General features: G+C 31.7%; 1 protein-coding gene across 4 annotated transcripts; it reads right to left on the minus strand.

Moving 5' to 3' along the window:
• Nucleotides 1-1,008: 1,008 nt before the first annotated feature.
• Nucleotides 1,009-23,402, minus strand: LOC134251139 (cadherin-23-like). Of its 4 annotated transcripts, none has more exons than XM_062733504.1 (32): nucleotides 23,227-23,402; nucleotides 22,089-22,191; nucleotides 19,701-19,790; nucleotides 18,106-18,281; nucleotides 17,922-17,981; nucleotides 17,033-17,122; nucleotides 12,061-12,153; nucleotides 11,319-11,330; nucleotides 11,087-11,209; nucleotides 10,819-10,935; nucleotides 10,609-10,681; nucleotides 10,396-10,517; nucleotides 9,508-9,696; nucleotides 8,680-8,838; nucleotides 8,204-8,365; nucleotides 8,013-8,077; nucleotides 7,446-7,734; nucleotides 7,044-7,301; nucleotides 6,778-6,847; nucleotides 5,870-6,303; nucleotides 5,436-5,574; nucleotides 4,933-5,051; nucleotides 3,884-4,123; nucleotides 3,615-3,703; nucleotides 3,420-3,506; nucleotides 3,256-3,324; nucleotides 2,939-3,005; nucleotides 2,676-2,806; nucleotides 2,506-2,546; nucleotides 2,349-2,412; nucleotides 2,044-2,121; nucleotides 1,009-1,813 (listed from the first exon to the last, which is right to left on the minus strand). In XM_062733504.1, exons 2-32 carry the CDS (start codon nucleotides 22,132-22,134, stop codon nucleotides 1,531-1,533), a joined length of 4,035 nt encoding a protein of 1,344 aa, XP_062589488.1. In that variant the 5' UTR covers nucleotides 22,135-22,191; nucleotides 23,227-23,402; the 3' UTR covers nucleotides 1,009-1,530. The 4 variants fall into 4 exon arrangements, with proteins under 4 accessions (XP_062589488.1, XP_062589484.1, XP_062589485.1 ...); XM_062733500.1 differs by having other exon boundaries at nucleotides 4,933-5,057; nucleotides 23,227-23,401; XM_062733501.1 differs by lacking the exon at nucleotides 23,227-23,402 and adding an exon at nucleotides 22,969-23,039 and having other exon boundaries at nucleotides 4,933-5,057.
• Between the last annotated feature and the right edge of the window lie 418 nt (nucleotides 23,403-23,820).

Genomic DNA, 23,820 nt, shown 5'->3' on the forward strand with positions numbered 1-23,820 from the left:
GCAAGAAAGACTTCTATATACAATCCAATATACAGTTTTATATAAGAAATCATTGTTGTATAGGACGACAATAATGTAATTTTGATTCAAACGAAGGCACCACTTGCAGGTTGAGAGTTGCAAATTTTGTCCTATACTCGGCACTCATTGCCTTTTAGCATGGAGGAATCTTTATCGTGTCAGCACCTACTGCGACACGGGACCTCGGTTAAAACGGTCTCATCCAAAGGACCGGTCTCCACGTCCCACAGCGGGATTCGAACCCGCGATGTAAGGATCAACTCCTTACTTCGCGAATCTGGAGCAAGCGCTCTATAACCATTGCGCCACGCAGGCGACTCTCGATTGTCATGAAAATTCAAGTTAATGTTATTGTTGTTCATTTGAAATTCTAGGTATCATGTTTAAGCTACTTTGACATTAGAGGACGCTGGCGTCCCTGTCGATATGTAGTCTTTGAAGATCAATTCTTCCAAAAAATAAATGAAAGAATTCCCATTGACATTAATTGCGCTCTCTAACTATCTGACCTGTTTTATATTTATATGATGCAGAATTATTTAAAAAAAACATTTACATGAGAAGAAGAAACATTTGCAGAGGCTATCAACTCAACATTCAGATATACTGATGATGCTGTATCCATGAACAATAGATATTCTCATTCAAATGTTGACTCCAAGAACTTAATAATATAAAATCACTGCACAATCTGTCACATCTACTTCCTCTTTGGACGTTTAACCGACGATAGTCGAGAAAGGCCAACTAAAAACTAAACTGTATGACAAGCGGGATAACTGCAACAGTTTTACTTATTTATGTAGTAATATTCCTCTAACAACTGCATAGTGTGTTAATATCTCCCAAACCAACTAATTCCCTCCTCAAGAGCATGCTCTGAGTACAATAATTTATAAACAGAGATAGGCTAATTACACATAAGCTTACGTGACTTAATTGAATTTCAACATACATCTTACAAGTCAGCATTACAGAAGATCAGAGTTTGTTATAATGAATTTATTTAAGAAACTCAGTTTGAGTTTGCCAAGGCATCAACGACAGTTCGAAACGTAGGATAATAAGAATAACGGAGGAAACATAAAAAGCACGAGAAATACATAAATTAGTTGGTATTTTATGACAAAAGAATTACAAACATACTTATTAAATATATTTACACAATGAAATGTAAAATTTATGTAAATCTATTTAGAAATCATTTTTAAGTTACTACAAGAGGACTACAATATTCAAACAATAATATAGCAGAAGCTATAAATGGATAACTTGTTCTGATGTGCGAGAATTCAATATTAATTTCAAGATTGATCAACCTCATGAATCATAGCATAAAATGCAATGAAATATCACAAACATGACTGTGTGATGAAATAATAAATTATGCCTTTGAATTTTCAGATTTTTAAAAAAATATGCAGTATAAAAATAAACAAGTATCTTGATTGTTCACAGTTAATAGTACATTATGCAATTACTTCTCTAATTTTTCAATCAATCAATCCGTCAAACATCTGTGGCCTCAACTATCTCGTATCCCTCATTAACCTTCCCCTCTATAACGTCTAAGCCGCCACCCTTTGATCCGCCATTCCCATTTTCTGATGCCAATTTGTCGTGTTGCTGCAGTGCTTGTTTTAACAGCGCCATGTCGTCCTCGTTACCGATCGGAACTCCTCCGTCCTCCCCGTACATCTCTAGAACTGCCTCCTTTTCTTCCACGGGGTCTTGGTTGAGATAGTAGTTACCTTTGTCGTATTCTACTTCATTGAAGTCTAGAGATTCTTCACTAAAATAGTATATTAAAGAGACAATTGTGGTAAAAAAGGAAGAGGCAAAGCCCATTTTAAAGTTTTTTTTAGAATTTGATTTATCGAAAGGAAAATTTATTTATTGTTGATAAACCACAGACTTTTCACCAAGTATATAGTTCAACGATTATTTGACGGTTATCCAGCTACTTCTTTAAACTTTAAAATTTTTTTAAAAGTATTTATGTCATTTAAAATTAATTGTTACCTTCCCGCCAAGCTAACGTTATCTTGGTTACCAATTGTTCTTTGTATCTCCTCTTCTTTATCGATTAAAGGGTTTTTACTATAATGTAAAGAGTCGTCGAATAATAAAATAGTTTAAATGAGAGAGAGAGAGAGGACGGGGAGGTTATGTCAAAAATAAGTTCCTGATCATGAAATCAAAGAATAAAATAATAAAAATGATAAATCTGTAATGCTTTACTAAGCATGATCCAAAAAATTTTCAATTTATCTATATATGCCAATTAACAATCATTTCATTGCCAAGTAAAAACAATCAATACTCGCTTTTTCGAGAACATGTTACTGCCTGGAATAACAGCATCACCCAAAATTTGACCATTTTTCTTCTCTTCAAAGAAAATGATTGAATGATAACAGAAAGTATACAATAATCATATGAGAAATAAATATTGCCAACTTTGAATTGCAAAGGCATATTTACCCGTGGAGGATATAGTGGCAGCTTTCAACTTTCTTTTAGATCTAAAACAAAGATGGTTAGTCCTTTATACAACTCTCATTTAAAAGAAATATGTATCATTTATAATCCTTTTGTAAGCAAAAAAAAATTGACCATATTTATATTGGTAGTATTATGCTTCAAAAACTCACTTTGATATCGATGTAATATAGAAGTAAATGACAATGGCTAGTATTAATGTAAGAAGAACAATAACTGCCACCAGTATATACGTCTCCTTGATTTTACTGCCCGTGTCTTTCACATCAGTTATCTGTAACGCCTATAAGGTAATAAACATTAAATTTAACATCACAAGACCATTTTGTCTTTTTATGAAATAAAATGTTTATTTGAAAAGTATTCGAAATTCTTCATGTAAATATGCTTCATCTGAATGGAAAAAAATTCTTACACCAATGGCAGCCACTCCATAATGGTTTCGGAAATCTTTTAGATCGTCCCCATACTGATCTAGAACGCTAAAATTGTGTTTTGTTGTTAAATACAATAGAAAGTGTCTGACTGCATATTTCAGATATAACATCCTCTAACTAAATAGTTAATAGTCATAATCTCTCAAAATTCATTTTTCGGTTTAAATTTGATACATAAACATTGTACTATATAGGAATTATCCATCTAGCTGAAAACGGCATTTAAATAAGTTGAATATTTAAAGAAAGCTAATCAGTAATCCATATCAGATGGGAAGTTAGTGGGTTTACACACCCCTGTACAAAGATTGCATCCAGCACTATTCTTTCCTTTTCGTCTATGACGTGGAAGGTTAACAGCGATCTTATAAATCATAAAATGAAATAAAATTAATCATAGGTAAATAACAAAGATATATTGTATCGACTGTAACTAAAGAAAAAAAATAAATTACTTACTCAAATTCAATAATATTCCCTTCTTCGTCTTGATATGGATTAATTCCATCAAACACACATTTGTAGCCGATTTTAGCTGACAAATTCCTAAAATGACAGTTTAAAATGTCGAATGTCTATTTTAAACCTATCTACATTATTTACAAGGTAAAATTCTGTTTAAAAATAATGTGTTTACAATATTTATTTACCTACCTTAATACATATTCTTGTACCTTATTAACGTCATTTTTCGGTCTTCGAAAATGCATCGAAAGTTGTTGTGATTCATCGATGATATAAATCTTCAAAACACACCAAAAAATGTATATTCTACACAGAATATATTTTTAAATAACCCGAATTTATTAGTTTAATCTAAAGAAAAAAAAAAAAAATTGGAAGCAAGAGTAGGTATTTTTATTCAAATCTTTCAAAAGACATTTCTTTGTGCATTTATATGTGTTTGAAGTACTAGTACTTACATCTAACGTTGTTTCACTGGATCCAGCGGTATCATTGACGCTGATTCCTACTTCCATACTTCCTTTTCCGGTAAATAAGAAATTAGAAAGAACTGTACCGTTTTCAGTCACACAGAATGCCTTTTTACATCCTGTGGTTATGACGCTAGGAATATCTTTCAATCCGTGGTTTGTTATATTCAACATGTAGAATTTATGTCGCCTGTGTTTTTCAGTAACATCTTGATCAGTTACGAATTCCTTTAAAAAATAAAATAGCATATAACATAGATAAATCGATGAATTAAACTTAATCTTAACTTTATTCTGATAATACAAGGGGTGATCAAAAAGTTCGCGAACTATCTCTATATCTACAAAACCACAATTTAGATTAGAAAAAAAATTGGTACACATATAGCCATACACAAGCTCTATAAATAGCATATGATGAATATATTTTTGTTTTTTTGACGTCACAATGTGAAAATGACGTAACTATGTAGGTCACTTGTGACGAAAAAAGGTTCTCTCAGTCGTTCTCGTTCAACAAACGACTGTACAATTTATTGTATACCTTAGAAATGCCTTTGCAGAAGCATATAATAATTTTTACACAGTTTATTAAGACAAATGACTTCATATAAGTTTAATTAATGATTGGATTGATCGTTTTAGTAAAGGAAGGCAGATGGTTAAGATTTTTTTTATTAATAAATCAATCAAATACACGAATATTCAGCTCCTGAATTTACTAAAGTATAAGAGACCGAGAGAGGGAATCTAGTAAGAGAAAAAACTTAGCATACATGTATTTTATTTCTGACTTCTTTAACAAGAAATGAATGCACATGTATTTAAAGGGGAATGGTGCATCGCCAACTAGAGCACGGTTAAGCGGAGCATCCCTTCGCGGAAGGAATTTCACCGTAATGGCAATGTCTCCATATGCTAGAAAAATTCTCAAGAGGAATGTTTAGTAATACAAAATCATCTACTAGGGGATTTTAAAAAAATAGTATCGTGGCTATATAAGACAACAACGATATTAATATCTTAATTACTCTTACTTTCATGTCCAATACCGCTGTGTTATACGGGGAGTTTCGTAGAATTCCAGCAGACAATGATTTAGCTGTGAATACTGGTGGGTTATCATTCATGTCAGTTACGTTAACAATCAGCTCAGCTGAAACTTAAGAGGTCATTATTTGAAGGTATTATATGAAACAATTTTTTTTATTAAATGCTACTGAATAAGCGTTTTCTGAAAATAAAACTTTTTGCATTTTTTGGTTGTGGTTTGCCTGCAAATAAAAATGATTTTTTTTCCTTCGTTGTTCTGTTCTTCAAATAGAAATTTAAAAATTTTCTAGAAAGCCTCTTAGACTTTTTTGTCCAACTCTAAGAATATGAGTAGAAAGAACCTCAATTTAATTTTTCTATCTAAAAAATACTTTTTGATCTAAAGTGTAAAATTCGAAATCCTTGTACGTTGCAAGTTCAATTTCTTGTAATTTTCCAAGCAAAATTGCAAAAGATTTGAGTTATTTGTCTGTAAAACTAACAATACCTTTGGCTTTGTCGGAGTAGTTTATATGTGTTTTTGTGTCTGTTACAACAATACTCAATACAAAGGACAACTCCTTCTCGGCATCAATATAATTTCTAGCACTTATTTCTCCTGTTGCGTTGTTGATCGTGAAATAATCCTAAAAGAAAATATGGAAGAGTAAAAAGAGAACATTTGCATTCTTAATTTGTTTGATATCTTATTTCTTTGATTATAGTGTTTCTCTTTTTAGAAATCATAACATTCTTGACTGCAGTTTCATTAGGTATTTGTAAAAAAAATATCTTTCAATCATAAATTGAAATGTCTTTTCCAGCTAAAATTGAAAAGGAAAGCAGTATTGAAATATCTATTAAGTACAGCTTTGATTTTTAGTTACTTTTTTTCACAACTACATTGTATATATAAAAAAATAAAGAGTAGGTCACCTTTACCTTAGAAGCGTTAAATTTCTGACCGAGGTAGTCATAAGCTTCTTTAATTTGAATTGAGTAGGAAAGCAATGAATCAATGTCTTTATCGGAGCTATTGCATCTGAATATTATTTTGCTTTCCGCATTTTCTACAAGTTCTTCTCTGGCGGGAAGATTCAGAAGTTCAGGAGGCGTGTCATTTACGTCATCAATAATCAGGGTAACGTTTGTAGTTCCTGTTAACTGAGGATTTCCTTTATCAATGGCAATAATTGTTAGATTATAACTAGATACACTCTCCCTGTCTAGTTTTGCACCAACTTGAACTGATAGATTCCCTGAATTGCCATCCATCTTAAATTGATCAGAGCCTCCCAGGAAAATGAAATAGGACACTTCATTGTTTGGGGCCGTCCCGTCTCCATCTTCAGCTGATACACTTAATATATATGTCCCTGAGAGAGACACAAACGTTTAAAGTAAAAACATTTAAATTTACAGATTTATTTATTGATCATTAAAACCCCATATGAAAAAGTTATTTGGACGATATTTTTTTGTAAGGAAAATGATAATATCATATAATGTGTAGAATGATAATATCAATGAAATATGTCTATATTGTTCCTGAACAAACTTGCGCTCTATAAATTTTAAAGCTAAAATTGTTGAAATTTTGTCCATTTTGTCCTCTTTCTGAAAAAGGATATTCCTTTGAACTTAACAAAAATTGTGAATACACTGCTTTGAACTAAAACACACAAAATCAAATAAATAGAAGTATATCAAAAATTGAATTTTCTGATCATTAAAAAATTATGGAAAATATTACTTATTCCTTTGAACTTATAAAAAAAAAACACACAAAATCAAATAAATAGATGTCAAAAACTGAATTCTCTGAAATTTTGGTAGCAAAAAAGAGATACCAGAGGGAGAATTTTCTTTAACCCTTCCTTCAAAGTTTCCACTGAAAGTTGGATTATGGTCATTCACATCCTACAAAAAATACACCGCTTATGTGCGTCTTAAACGATTTTTAATTCGTAAATCAATTGAAAATATTGAATGTAGGTAAATGTTAAACAAAGCGAGCATTGTTGTCATTTTGCACAAAGCTTATTTCTCTAAACTTGATAAAGTTAAAACAAAATATCTCAGAAATCTAGGCAAAAAAGGGAGAGAAAAAACTTACCTGTACAATAATCGTTACACCTACTGTGGAATTCATAGATTGAATACCATGATCATAAGCCATGACCTTCAAATTATGTTCCCTATAGTCTGAGTCAGATAACTTAGTTAAATTTTCAAAATCAAGTTGCTTCGTTATTGTAATGGTTCCATTCTTGTCTATTTTGAAGTATTCATCATTAGCACAATGCTTTCCTTCATCGGAAAAGCAGTAAGATACGCGACTATTATTAGTGCCCAATTTATCTCCATCTATTGCCTAAAATAAAAATTTAAGAAGGCCTAAGGAGACTTAACAAGATACCGCTGATGTAAATTAGTCACAAATTATAAGGGATGACCATCTAAAATTCACAATGCAAATATCAAGAAAAGAACATGCATATTTACACATATAACTTACTGTAAGAATCGTATAATTCTTCCCAGAAGAAAATTCATTAGATTTTTCTTTTATACTAAACTCATACGATTCGTCACGAAATTCAGGAGAATTGTCATTTTCGTCCATTAGGCGAATGACAACAGAGACAGGTGTTCGTCTGCCTCCTCCATCCTGAGCCTCCATTGTCAGGTAATACTTCGAGATTCTCTCTCTGTCCAATAGGCTCTCTTCACATTGTATATCTATGCATCTGCAACTTTCGTTGGATGCCACGTAGATCTGACCACTTTTAGTATCTATTCCAAACCTAGGATAATATAGAAAATTTATTGCAACATATGTTTTCAAACTGTTCATTCTTTATGAAATTGGAACAATACTCAGTAACATGTCTACATATTAGTCTTATACTGTAATCTTGAAATTAATTTACTTTTTCAACACTAACCCAAGTACTTAAATCGTATATATCCACTGCCAAGTTCAAACTTGGAAACGATTAACATTATTTCAGGGATAATATAATGATTAAATTCATAAGATTTAAAACTTTCTTTATGGCAGCAGTTATAATAGCAATTTTACCCATTGTCTGCACCATTAATGCTGTATGAAATGTTTCCAAAGTCATCAGAATCAGCGTCAGAAGCCTACAGTACAAAAAATTCTTTTGAAGACAAAAATTCAAAGTTTATTGTGATTCGAACACAGTGTACTTTGATTTAAATTAAATAGTACTAACTAAGAAAATTCAAAATTTAATTATTTTTATATACATTTATTTTTCCGACTGGTGTGCCGTTACAACTGTTTTCAGACACGTCAAATTCATATGTGTTGTTTTCAAAAACTGGATCATTATCATTTGCGTCCTTGATTCTTATTGTGATGTTACTGGTGCTAAAAAGAGACGAGTTCTGTTTGTCTGTCGCATTCACCTAAAGTAAAATCAAACTTTGTAAAAAAAAAAAATAATAATAATAAATAGAATTAATACGAAGTACTTTTGTTTGTTTTTAGGAATTAGAATAAGATATCCAATTGTTTTTTTTTACTTAAGATATACATGTACATATAATCAATGCATTTGTATAACATAATGGGTTTTCTTTTTAAATGTCCTGAAATTTGACAATTTTATCAGATATATATACACCGTTATTGATTTATCTTTTTTCACAATAAATCGAATTTTTTCAATAATTCCGAATTTTCTTTAAAAAGTAACAGCTAAAATTAAATACAAAAATACCACAAGCTGAACACTCTTTTCTTCTTCAAAATCAAAAGCTTGGTTTACACGGAGAAGAACAATTCCTTTCCCTATAATCTCTACAGGCGACGCTACAACTCTCTGCTGCTCCGTCATATTGGAGTGTAACACTGACAATTTTATTGTGTTGTAACCATTCTAAATAAAAATAATTGAATATTTAGAAAAAAAATTAAATATAAATATTAAAAAATTCATACTAAATATTTTTTTCAGTTATGCTGTTAAATAGTTGGATTTATTTTTTGACAAAAAAGTTTTTTATGTGAAAATGTATGCTCAAAATACTCAGGTACAAACTTGATTTTATTTGTCTCTTAACTATTGATGTTGATGTATATAATTTTAGTTACTTTTGTACATGTTTTTATATTGCGCTTTTTTGATCCATTGTCATTTATTGCATATTTCAATAAATGACCTTTATTATTCTTTTACGAGGAGTTGTGTTCTTTTTGGTGTGGATGGTAAGGCAAGCAGACATAAATACTGTTATTGTAATGAAAATGTATTCGCTAGTTACATGTATTTTCCATATGACAGGCGATAATTGAAAAAAAATCTAATAAACTTTAAGCTAAATGGGATGTTCGCGATATTCATGTTCGAGTTTTATAATTTTAATTTACTATTTTACACCTATGGTGACAGGTTTACTGACTAAATGCTAATTGTTTAGACTAGAAAGTTAGGAGATAACTCTGTAAGTGTTTTTGTATTTTTTTTTAGAATAGGATTTCGTTTAACTCTAAATGGTGACAAAGGAAAACATATTGCTTTGTTTTTAACAATGAAAATTACACAAACCTGGTCAATATCTTCTACTTGAATGTTCTCACTGAATGTGATAGAAATTCCAGTCGTATTCTCCACTACAAACCCTTCATATGTTTGATTAGAGAAAGTTGGTGGGTTATCATTAACGTCCACAATAGTAAGGGTGAGGTCAGTGATGGACTGGGTCTCGTTAGATTTCTTGGTTCCAGTTTCATAGGCCTGTAAACAACATAAAGAAATAGCAGGTTTAAGATGCCTTTTCTTAAAAAAAATTGATATATGTGATCAATCCTTTATTAATTCTTAAAAAAATATGGAAGCCATTTTGTGTAGAACCTCTCCACATATACTTTCTTTTTAGCTGTTTAAAGGGACATGGAAACAGTTTCAACTGATTTGCATACAATTCCTAATTAGGGCAATTCAAACGATCAGCAAAAATTTGAACATCATTTGTTAATTTACCAAGAAGATGCAAAACTTAAAATTCTTCATATTGTAAACAAGGCTCGTGCCTTGTTTTTGTTTACATATAGAAAATATCATATTTATATTAAAACGAGATTCAATTAATCACTAGAAACTATCAAATGGCATTTAGAAGAATTAATTCTTTATTGAAAAATCAACTTAGAACGAACATACTAATGAATATTAGTGTACCATGTAAACAAAAACATGACACAAGCCTTGTTTAGATAACAAACGTTTGGAGCTCTAAATCCCTCCTGTATCTCAACAACTTGAATTCAAACTTTTGATTATAATCAAAATCTAGTATTTGCAAACATAAAAAGCGGAAAAAAATTATTTGAAAATTTTCAGCTTAAACTGTGTTTAAGTTCCTGTAAAATATACATAGCATATGCAGTATTTTTTTTCAAAGGTCATTGATCGTTTAAGAAACAAACTACTTACTTCTACTTTAATGGAACAGACTCCTCCCACTTGATGGATCTCCCCACTGTCTCTATCTAACTCCTTTATTACTCCAATTTCACCAGTTGTTTCATTGATACTGAGATAGCTGGCACAAGAATCTTTAAAATTTCAAATATAAAACATTCAATTAACATTTTTCAAAAGTAAAATATTAATTATCGGATTTTGAATCTTTGTTCTATTTTATACCATTTATAAGTCCGTATTTGACCTCCCTTGGTATGCCTAGGTCCCCATCTACCGCTTTCACGGTAAATATTGCCTGGAAAAATCACAAAAATAAAAATAATTTATCAAAATTAAATAATCTGTACAAAATGTAAGTCTTTGTGGTTTTGAAGTTTACTTTTTGCAAGAAATAACTGTAAATCTACAATAGTAAACACATAATGACCGTACCCCATTGACATTTTCGCTGACACTTTTGATGTATGGCAGTCTAAGGAATACCGGTGGCTTGTCCTGCACGTCCTGTACCTTCACTAGAAGTTCTGCAGTACTGTTGTGAGTCCCATCCTTTAAAAAAAAAACAGTCTTTAATGGTCTTAAGTCTTAATCTCAAATCTCATATATCAAATGTCTTCAGACCGAAGTGCTTTCTTAGTACATTTTTTAAATAACAAAAAACACTGAATGAGTAAAGTATGTGAATTTTTTTTTAATTTACCGTAGCGACTACTTCGTATTGTAAAAAGGTTAAGGTTTCATAGTCCAGTTCTTTCTTCAGCACTAAGTATGCTCCAGCAAATTCTGTGCATATGTTAAAATATCCTTTGTACAATTCCTCTGCCTTTAAAATAGATACAACAAATTAGATTAAATAAATTAGATCAGTGTCTGATGACCGAGAAAAAACCCTTTGTAAAAAATATAAAAATTGTTTAATGCATCATACTAACCTGACCTGTTGCCTAAAAATAAAAAAATATAAAATTATTTAAGTTAACTTTGAATTGATTATAACACGGTTTTTAAATTTTTGATACGTTTTCAGCTTTATCGTGTTTTTCTATCAGAAATTCTGGAGAAAAAAGTCAAATACAAACAGAATTATAAAAATGAAACAAAATCTCTAAATATGTTCACTTTAGGAGTTTTGGATTATTTCGTTCAATGCAGAAAAGAATCAGTCATATTTGACCTTCAGATACATGTACATTGTATGACCCATTAATTGTCTGTACATTAGAAATGGACACTTTTATTAATATTCTATTACTACATGTATGATAGAATCAAAACTGAGGTCGCTTTATTCACCGTCGCATGTACCACTGTTAAAACATATCTTCTATCATTCTTGTAGAGACATAGCTACATGTATCATGTTACATGTATAAGCTGACATGGGATTGTGTAAGGCTTGAGACAATGGATTTTATTTTTTAAATAAAACACAGGCAATTTGGATGTAGTTGAATAAAACACAGGTAATTTGGATGTAATTGACATATAATAAATGTACAGAAGCTTATTTGTTAATAACCAATATATGGGATTTACACTCTGTTTTGTTTTTCTTAATTCAACTATCTTCCTTCAAAACTTTATTTACATAGTCAAAAGATATCTGATAAAAACCTTTTATGTTTCACGAATGATATTCATTTTGAAATGTCACAATAATTCTGGGTATGATACCTTTATGGCATATGTCACATGTCCTCCTATTCCCATGTCTGGGTCTTTAGCAACGATTTCTGAATTTGCTACCCTCGTGCCGACAGTATAGTTCTGAAAACAGAATTAATTAAAGATCTATTAATCTACATAAAAGTTAAAAATTCCAGGGCAAATGCAAGAATTCTAGCAAAAGTGAATATTTAGTGTTAAGGGGTTAATATTTGGGTCTTTTATGGAAAGAAGACAAACATGGATCCATGTCCGACAATTGTAGAATGTTACATACACACTGTAATAGGAACATTGATCGACCTTTACAGAAGATACATTCGAAGACACAAATATTGACCGGAACACTATCTTAATAGTGTAAGTGAAATAATGTACAAATGATCCTAAATGTGACAGTGCTGCATGTAAAATAGTCTAAACATAGCAAAGATTAGTACTCATTTTCACTATAATTTAGCAAATGAACATTGATTTCCTTTTTTTAGTGAGTAATGTATTAGTGATGACATACTAGTAGTTAATAATAATGCCATTTTGTGCCGGTAGAATTAAGTTTGATTCTTACTTACTTCAATGCACGATATCAAAAACGATACAAAGAATATTAAAATATTATACAATTTGCGGTTAATTACTGTGAAATCACAAATATTCGTGTGTAGTTCGGGGGGGGGGGTTAATTTTCAATTTTTTTAAAGTATGAAGAGACCCACGAATTTAAGAGTATAACGAAATACAATTTTTTACGTATATACCTACTGAACAATTCATCAACCACGAAGTCAAATCCTCATAAATCAATTAGCTAGTACTTTCCTCAAACCAAGGAAATTTTAACCCAGCCAAAAAGAGAGGGAATTTTAATACAGCATAAAGTTTGTTGATGACCAATTGCAATTTTAGAATTCCATTTTAATTTGAAAAACAATTATCTTTAATATTAAAAGTTATTTTTGATTTATTGTGTGGAGTGGTTGTAAAAATTGTAGAAAAGCAGTAAGTTTGACTTTTGAGGAAAAAAGTTATTGCTTATTTTTAGGTTCTCTGTAGTTTTTTTTTGTAAATCCACATGCGATTTTGCCTCTCATAGATTTTGTTGTAACAATTTGTCCGAAATTTCTGCTGAACACCTGTTTGTATTCTTGTAATGATCTAGCAAATTATTTTCTTGACCTTGCAATGTATCTCTTCTTGGACTTTTGCGAGAAGCACTGACATTTACAGTTCAGTTTACCTTGACATTTAAACCAGCTTTTTCTTCGGAACTATATAATTGATAATAGATACACGTAAATAGTGCTTATAGTTATGGTATAACTTAATAAGGGTCAACAACATTATCTACCAACTCAAGAGATGATTTGAATAAAATAAAATTACTAAAGGAAAAATGATACAAATAAGCTTTTGTCAAAAATTTGAAAATAACAACTTCAGTCATGATTTACTGAGTTAAATAAATAGGTTTCATTGCATATATTTTAAATTGTTATTCAAATTTTTATTAAACTAGGATTCGAAGTGAAAAATATTTAATAAAAATTCATAAGGATGGTTTCAAAAAGGCAGAATTTTGAAAATCATAGAAGGTTTACAATTTCTTTATATTCTATAAATTTATTAATATTTGCTCCATTTTCAATGAAATTAGGCAACAAATATATACCTATCCAGGCATCCATTTTTGTTAGTATCATCTGTCCTCACATTACCTAATATATGAGAGATAATTTCTTCTTTTATTTTCAATTTCGAAAGAAATTTTAAAAAGAAGAACAAGAGGCCTACGGATCACATCGCTCACCTGAGCACTTGGGCTAGTTAAAAAACACAAATCAGCTCATTATGTCGACAAAATAGAATAAGAATGATTGGCAGTTTTTGTCATGGCTTTATTGATTAATAGTCAAATTAATCATCAATACAATCAATAGTCAAAATCAATCATCAATACAATCAATAGTCAAATCAATCATCAATACAATGAATACAATGATGTACACAAGGTATCTCTACAATGATGTACATAAAGTATCAATTCAATGATATACACAAAGTGTATATTGAATAATTAATACACAATGGGTACAATGATATTCAATGGTAAACAATGATATTCAATCAATGATGTACACAAAGTGTATACATGTATTTACACAATGGGTACAATGATATTCAATGATATGCATCTATATGCAATGTTATGCAATAATATGCAATGATTTTCAATGATATACAATGATATTCAATGATAAATGAATTGCAATGAGCAGGTAGCAATGTATTACAAAGACAATGGTCTATGTCGACTTTATCAATAGTATATGACGTAGAATCAATAGCAATGCTGAGCTTCAATGGATGACGGAAGATGGAAAGGAAGAGCAAATGCACATGCGTAATGGATGTGGCTAAATGAAGACAGTGCATTTGAGTGAGAGTTATCTCCCCTGAACTTTTTATCTCTATTTGTCTCCATAACGGGACTTAACTCATATTGAGTTAAGTCGGATTATTGTAAACTGGGATTCGAAGTGAAAAATATTTGTAAAAATTCATAAGGATGGTTTCAAAAAGGCAGAATTTTGAAAATCATAGAAAAGGTTTACAATTTCTTTATATTCTATAAATTTATTAATATTTGCACCATTTTCAATGAAATTAGGCAACAAATATATACCTATCCAGGCATCCATTTTTGTTAGTATCATCTGTCCTCACATTACCTAATATATGAGAGATAATTTCTTCTTTTATTTTCAATTTCGAAAGAAATTTTAAAAAGAAGAACAAGAGGCCTACGGATCACATCGCTCACCTGAGCACTTGGGCTAGTTAAAAAACACAAATCAGCTCATTATTGAAAAGTTTACTTGTTGTGGGGAGGGGGTTTGAATTGATCTCACTATATCAATAAAACATACATTTATAACTTTGCTATACTTGAAAAGAAGATTTTTAAAGATTTTTCCACCATTTTACTTGATCTCCCACTGTGACCCCTTACTAACCCCCCTCACCCCTCCAGAGACATTATTTGAATAAATTTAAATCTTCAGTACTTGCAGATGCTTACATGTCAATTTGACTAAATAAAAATTTTCTGTTCCCGAGAAGATTTTTTCCTAGATATTCTTATGCAAAACTTTGATCCCTCATTGTGGCCTAACCCCAACCTCGGGGGTCATAATTTGAACAAACTTGAATCTAAATCACCAGAGGATACTTCCATTAATTTCATATAAAAATGCTAGTCAAGGATTTGGTGTTGTCCAGAACATTCTTAAAGATACTTCAGTTCAAAATGTATATATTCCTATGTAAAAATTGACCCCACTTTGTGTCTCCACTCCCCACTCTTACCCCAAGAATTCTGATTTGAACAATCTTGAAACTACACTTCCTGAGGATGCTTCCATTTAAATATCACCAATCATGCCATGGCTTTCCTGTTCTTGACAAGATTTTCAAAAAGATTTTTCCCGTATAGCTTTGATCGCCCATTATGGCCCCACCCTCTCACCAGGAGTCATGATATGAACAAACTTGAATTAACTCTTACTGAGGATGTTTCCATATTTCAAATTACCAATTACCGGTCACGGTAGCCTAGTGGTAGAGCGTTCGCTTCGTGATCAGGAGGCCCGGGTTCGATTCTCGATCGTGGAGCCGCGTCATACCTAAGACGTAAACAAAGGTAGTGACTGTTCCTTCACCAAGCGCTCAGCATTAGAAATGAAAGTCACGGGTCTTTCGGATATGACCTTAAAAACGTAGGTCCCGTGTCACGGTAGGCGTTGGCACGATAAAGAAACCTCACTTCTAAATGGCCCTGAGTGCCGAGTATAGGTCTAAATTTGAAGCCCTTCACCGCCATCGCTGACGTCTCCATATGAGTGAAAAATTCTCGAGAGGGATGTTAAACAATATACAATCAATCAACTATATTACCAATTAATGCTTTACTGATCTTGGGAAGAAAATTTTAGAAAGATTTTCTATGCGTATTTCTATGTAGGACTTTGATAAGCCATTGTAGCCACACAATATCCTCAGGGATCATGAATTGAACAAACTTGAATATACACTACCTGAGGATGCTTCCACACGAGTTTAATCTTTCCTGGCCCAATGGCTCTGGAGATTTTAAAAAGATGCCATTAATTTTTCACTAATCCATAATTATCTCCCCTTTGAAGAGGACTTTGCCGTTCATAATCTAACAATTATGAATTCCCTTTACCTAAGGATACTTGGTGGCAAGTTTGGTTGAAATTGGCCCAGTGGTTGTTAAGAAGAAGATGAAAATGTGAAAAGTTTACAACGACAACAACGACAGACAACGGACAAATTTTTATCAGAAAAGCTCACTTGAGCCTTCGGATCAGGTGAGCTGAAATACATTTTCGAAAGAAAGTTTAAAAGGAGTTGGTAATTGTAGGAAGGGCTTTTGTCGATGACGTTCTAATACTAAGAAAAGTAATATAGGCTTTGAAATGGTCAAATTATGATCGTTTTTCATAAAAGAGAATATGTATACGTATTTTTCATCGTGTTAAAGTGAGACGTTTATTGTTAAAATCAGTTCTTTTCGTAAAAATTAATTATAAGAATTATATGAAGTTAAGTCAATCCAATATACTAGTATATTGGGCATATTGAACAAATTTTTGTCGTCCGGAATGTTAGAAGATTTACAGACTGCAGAGGGTTTTTGAAAGATATTATTTACAGAAAGTGTACTGCTAGTATCAGCTGGAGTTTCAAACAAAGAATTAAAGTTTTTTTCTGAAATGCAGTTATGATAACGAAACTTGCAAACAAACACGGTAATATCAATCTTACAAAATGTTGTTTGATTGGTTGTATGATGTTTCTCTACCCTTACTCTTGCCATTTCAACCAGAAAATACAGTACATATTGGTACAATAGTTTAAAACAGAAGCTACTTTATATCAGATATTACAGAATACAAACCTCTTGTATAGTAATCTGATACGCAGGGCGACTGAAGACAGGACTTTCATCATTGACGTCTATAAGACTCAGGGTAACCCTTAATATAGCCTGGATAAAAATAAAAGGTAAACAGGTAAGGCAAATAAGGACATAACAGACATCTATCTCTTTCTCTTAACCACACTAGGTAAATACATTATTACTGTTGTACCAACAACAAACCCTCTTTCTGATTTTGTTTATTTTTAAAGTAAAATCTTACGAGTCAGATCGTGTTACTGGTTTTTCCTTTGCATTTAAAATCATTTCGATCCATATCATTGGTTTCATAATCACAAAATTGGAGGAAACAATAGATTTTTCCTTAATATTGAAGTACTGTTCGCTTTGTTTATGAAGCAAGAAATGTTTTGAAGGAAGTAAAAAATTGTGAATGCATAATAAATCAAACAACCGGTCTTGTAGACAAAGATTTCCCCCGAGAAAATAAGCTCTAAGATTTGAACTAAATAATTTAAGATTAACATGTAATACTAAATTCTACAATTCTCGAATCTGAAACACATATTTTTCATTATAAAATCAACTGACTTTTATGTACATGTAAACTCTTTGACATTTTTTGTCAATATGATAAGCATTGGCAAAAGAGGGGATATCTTCCTCAGAAAAAAGAAAGAGGGGAAATTTTTAGCTCTAATTTAAGATTTCTCGTTAAGGGGAAACCCTATTTAAGAGTAAAGACCCCGGAGGGCAAGTTGGCTATGGGGGAAATCCTGCTCTACAACACCGGTACTGATCATTTTATTAATGCTTTGGGTATCACAAATTGATCTTTTCTATCTAGCTCAAAAGAAAAGAGCAGAAGTTGACAAAAAATGATCAGGGATTGTCGAGCGTTTCTTACCTGAGAAAGAGATGGGTTACTACTTTGGGCAAAGAAAACAAGATCCCAAGTTGCTTTCATCTAAAGTGTTTAAATGATAGAACAAAATTATAAATTATAATAGGAAGAAAAAAAAGCATCAGAAAAAGTTAGGTATTCAAGATATTTCATTGTTTTCTATAAATATCATACAAAATTGTTATACCTCTCTGTCTAAATTAGTCATTAAATACACGTGCCCGGCAACTCTGTTGCCGATGTTTCTGGTGTGTGTATTGTTTACGTAAACAATGTTACTTGAGGCGACATCTGCTCTGATAGTTACATTCAGATTTGGATTCGATACCGAGGCATTGAGTGTGAAAGCCAATGCTGGATTATCTGTAAATGATTCATTAAAATACGTTTGCTGAATATTTGCAATAAAATTTTTCATTTAAAATTGATTGAGAGAAAGAGAGGGAGGTAGCACAACGATATTCACTTAATAAGTGAATACCAGAATCCTTGGTTTAACTGTCGACCTACATAACCTAGCAGCTCTGTAGGAAAAGCGCGCAAGACCACTCAGCCAACTAGGAAAGTGAAAAAAGTTTATTTCATTATAAATAGGACCAGGGTTGTTTTTTTTTTATCGACAAAGACCTTGTCGATTTCCGTTCCAATTAATGACATAAGGCTGAATACATACATGTAACAATCCTATCTTAATTTATTCCTTAAATCCCAACCTATCAAAATATCATAATTTTATTTAGGTTTAAGTACAGACTTGCCCTGAAGGACTTCTAGGCCAAAATTCGTGCAAAAATCAACGCTTTAAGGGACAAAATGGTCATTCGAACAACTTTGGAGGTTTATTGTGAAGTTGTAAATACTAAATTTTAATTGTAAAATACAAATTTCACAAGATTTAGATATATTAATGGTAGAAAAACAAAATGTTATATTTCCGGCAGATTGTTCTCTAGTATAGGTCAAGTCTTTTGTAATAGTGAACACATCCTTTGCTTTCGATACCTGTAGAATCGCATCGCCTCACTACACTACACGGTCATTCTGAATGAAATACAGATATTTGGTTATCAGTTTATAAAGGATGATAACCACATACACATTTTTAAAACACATTAGTTCACTTAACTTATTAACAAACATAATTACCCATAGCTTGTATGTTTTTTAATGTCCCTCTCGACAAATTGCCACTATTTGTCGATAGAGAGCTGCAAATTTTGACCTACCGTTACTCAGGACCATTGATTAGTGAGGGATTTGTTCTTGCCATCACCTACAGCGAAACGGGACCTCGGTTTTAACGGCCTCATCCTAAGGACCAGTCACCACGTCCTACAATTGAATTTGAATCCGCGAGGTATAAGGATCAAATCCTTACTCTGCCACTTATTTATACACTGAATTCACGATGGATTTTCCTATTATTTCCCAATCATGAAAAGGTGCACACTGCAGGTGTTACGGTAAACAGGGAATTCCCTGGTACCTGATCCAAACTACGATGTTTTGGAGGCTTGTGTTTGCTCTGCTCCTTTTTTGTATTGTTTATGGACATCTGATCTTGAATAATACTGTTCGTTATCTCCATATGCTTCATAATATACAGCTTGGCAGCACAAGAATATGATGCATCTAATTTCCCTCATGTGCCATTTATTTTGCTTGAAGATCCTGAACTGATAGGTTTGCAAACAATATTTGACAGTGACAGCATGCAGAAGTTAGCAGTAATAGAACGCGTGGACTGATGTATTATTCCATATCAAGTTCTGAAAAACTTACCTGTGTAATTTCCTTCAGCATATTCGAAAAAAGCTGTGTTTTGGTCAAAATGCGGTGGAGTCAGCTGGCCCCGCGTGAATCTACAGGTACCTGTCAATATGGTATTTTTTTCACATGTTAGGTACATTGGAATGCAGTGACAGATTAGGAAATTTAAGAAGAGGCTTATTAGCCACATCGCTTACCAAAGCTTTCGCTGGAGAAAAACAGAAATCAACTGAGTTTTTTAAGGATGCAAATATATGTATTCCTTTCCCTCCTCTTCGCTCCAAGAGGGGCAGGAGAGAGATCATGGTTTGAACATAATTATTTTAAATCTACATTTCCGTCATCTGGATATCAAGATTTGAATAAACTTGTATAATTAACTGTGATTGCTTCCACATCAATTAATAATAATAATAATAAAATCCAAAATATAATTAATAATGAATTTGCCTTTCTTTAGTTTTAAAGATTTCTTTGCGAATACCCTTTATCTTTAACAACTTTGAGAACCTTACCGTTGGGGAGATAATAAGAATAAGTTTCTATCTGCACTACAGTTGTACTAGCTTGCAGATGCTGCCTTAAAAATTTGACTGATATTGGTATTATTATCCTTTAAAATATTTTTTTAGATGTTGTTTCTATGCACATGTATTCTTAGGTAAAAATTTGTCAAGTGTGTTCCCTCCCTACCCCACAGAAAAATGATTGAACAAACCTCTTTTGGCAGAAAAGCTCACTTGAGCTAAACACTGGCAACTGGACCATGAAACATCTTGAGCTTAAGTCAAAAACCGTATGTTGTGCTGATATGTTGTAAACACGAAACATTTTAAAATGAAATTATGTTCAATTTTGCGTCAATTATGTGCTTTGATCTTTGAATATAGAACGTTAATTGACAAATTATCATAGGTTGAACTTTCTTTAATGCATGTCAATCTCTAGGGTCATGGTCAAAATGTTGAATTGTTGATACCAAGAGGAAGGTTTTTGCAGATTCAAGCAATACACCTGTGAAATACAGCTCTCTACTACTAACGGTTTGAAAGTTATAACCAAGTTTTAAATTTTTTTAAACGTGGTATAAAACTGTAAAATCAAGACCAAAAGGTAAAAAATATTAACACAAAATGAAAAGGTCTTGTCACAATTAATTAACATTTGAAAAGTCTATCACCAACTGTTCAAAAGATATGACCAAGGTTAGAGTTAGTTTTTTTAATATCAAAGCCTTAGCACCAACTGTTAAGAAGTTATGATCAAGCTTAATTTTTTGTATTTATTTGTATAATTGGGTCAAGGTCAAGAAATCAAATTTAGTGGTACCCAAAGAAAATCTTGTTATAAGTAGGGATGGCAATCGATTGCAGAATTGATAATCGGTTAACCGCAAAACGTTCCGACCGATTAACCGGTTAGTCGTATCAATAATACATTTTGACATTTTCTTTTCATTTACATAAAAAGGCTAAAAATACGTTAGAAGTTACATTCTGTTTATCATTTTGATCGGGGAAGTTAATGTAATTAAGAGTATATGTTATTTCAATTTCAATAGACAAGAAAACTATGAATCTTGCTTGAGAAATCAGACAGGGATAATTTTCCGGCGCAGATGTTAAAGAAGTTAATTCTGCGTTGTCCCGATTATTAGAACTAGTCTATGTCTGAACTCTCTCTTTATTCACAATTAACAACGTTCTTTATTTTAACATAATTTAATTGATAAAGGCAAAATATAGATAACGGCAAAATATAGAAATACTATAATTAAAAGTGATTAACGGTGATGTTTTTAATATCTTTAAAAAGACCACATGACTATTTGGGTAACGGTGTGATGATATAAAAACAGTAATAAACACTTTACGAATTGACCAGTTACCCTGCAATCTCAATCTGGAGAGCTATAATTACCTCTAAATATTCTTAATTATAAAATTTGTAAAAACACTAAATAAAAATCCATGCAGCGCTTTCCTTTCTTAAAAAAACAGAAGGGATTTTAATAAGGATCAACTGCGCTCAAATTTAGATATATTTTATTTTTTCCGACTAACCGATTACGGATTTTCTAACCGATTAGCATCGTTCCGACCGACTAATCGATTAACCTGTTACAAATTGCCATCCCTAGTTATAAGGAATAGGCATGCAAGATATAAAAGTCAAAGCCCAACCCAGTCAAAAGTTATGCGCAAGGTTAACGTTTTTGTGGACAGGCAGACAGACAGACACATTGACGGACAGGGCAAAAACTATATACCCCCGAATATTGGATAAAAGGGGCATAAAATATACGCATGATCCCAAACTCCAAGGAAGAATTGCCATTAAAAAGGTAAATATATTCAAATACTGATTCACCAGAAATATAATACAAAATTAAAAACTTACTTGAAACCAAGATAAAGGCGATGTGAAGTAGAAATGCCTTTTTCATTTTGAGTTCTCGAACCCCCTTTCACGTATGTCGAAAACTACCACTCCAACACATATACTGGTAAGAAACAAGACATTTTTATAAACTGTCGTTTAGTGTGTAAAATTTACGACAATTGACGTGTAAGTCGATAAAAACCAGGAAGAAAATGTTTATTGCACTTCGATAACAAATAATCCATACCTAAAGCCTTATCTTGATTAACATATTTTTTTTTATTGAAGTAGCGTGAAACAGTATGAACATTTCACATTTTAACAGTGGCAATATTGTTAAATTATATATTTTTGGAATCGAAAAACATCTTTTCCGGAAAGATTTATTACTACATACGCATAACCTTAAGCTTTACTATTCTGCAAAAGTTGTGTTGGAAAAAATTGTAGTTTTGTAAATGTCACCAATAAAATGTATACATCAATAGGTATATTTTGCATTACCATGTAGACCTAATATTGAAAAAAAAAATCAGACTAGTCAAAAATATCTAGTTTGAATTGACAAATTTTTCGCATTCCTTCTTCGCATATTTGTATTGTTTTTAGAATTTTGCGATTAATCACTGTTCCGTACCATTTCCATTTTATCACATTCAATTTTCTTTTCATTTTAACTGCCACAGACACGGAACAAACAACAACTTAATCACGTTGTATTCATATCAGTGAACTGAAAACACGAATATAGCTAATTTCCACAAATATAACACACGAAGGATAGTCAAATACAAATAGAAGCCTTATCTAAGAAGAACATTTGATGCCGTTATAGCGTTAAAAATAACATTTATCAATTGTCAAAGTAACGAAATCATTTATATTTATACACATTTACCTGCAAGTAAGTCTCCTTTGTAAAGACACTTTATTCCCAGACCTAAGGTAGTTCAGTGCCCAGTGATAAACACATTGTAAATTGTATTGCATTTCCTATCACAAAAAAATCAATATAGATATCGATTTAAAAATCACATTACTGATAAGAAACCCTTTCTCTTTTCCCATACTTATTGTCTAATCCATTCTGTGAACCAGTTTTAGACAATAATATTTAAATCATTGATGAATTCTGTAATTGAATACAATGGCTTACCTTACTGATGTATGTAGGAATAATCAACACATTTGACTTTCATAAAATTGACACGACTGTTCTTAAAATACTCCTTTGTATGTATTCACTGTGACACTTTTAACAAAATCATATATTTCACAAGTTCCAAGGATGACTTCGATTTATTTTTCTCTTGCTCATTTAAATGCTTAGACATGTTTAGGACTGTAGAACAGGTGCAATCAAAGGACTAAGCTCTCAGTGGCAGGTCTTGATAAAGTTCTTCAACCCTACAGAAAAAAAAAACGATTACATAACATGGGAAATAAAGGGACATGTAGGTTGCTGTGCATTAATATAAAATGGAAGTCAATGTCATTTATGATGTTTGCAGAATAGGCTAGACTATGATTGCAGTAAGATATGTGTGTCATATAAACATATGACAAGCCCTTTTACTATTCATTCGTAAAATAAACAAATTTCATTAAGAGAAATATCTCTCTAGCATAGAGAGATAGCTCTTTAACTTATAGAGATATCTCTTTGACTAATAGAGATATCTTTATACCTTAGAGAGATATCTCTTTAAACAAAAGATATCTCTTTTTGTAAGAGAGATATCTCTTTTTT

The sequence above is a fragment of the Saccostrea cucullata genome, unplaced genomic scaffold, assembly GCF_032062105.1.
Source record: "Saccostrea cucullata isolate Sc308-1 unplaced genomic scaffold, CSIRO_AGI_Scuc_v1 ctg84, whole genome shotgun sequence".
NCBI classification, from domain to species: domain Eukaryota; kingdom Metazoa; phylum Mollusca; class Bivalvia; order Ostreida; family Ostreidae; genus Saccostrea; species Saccostrea cuccullata.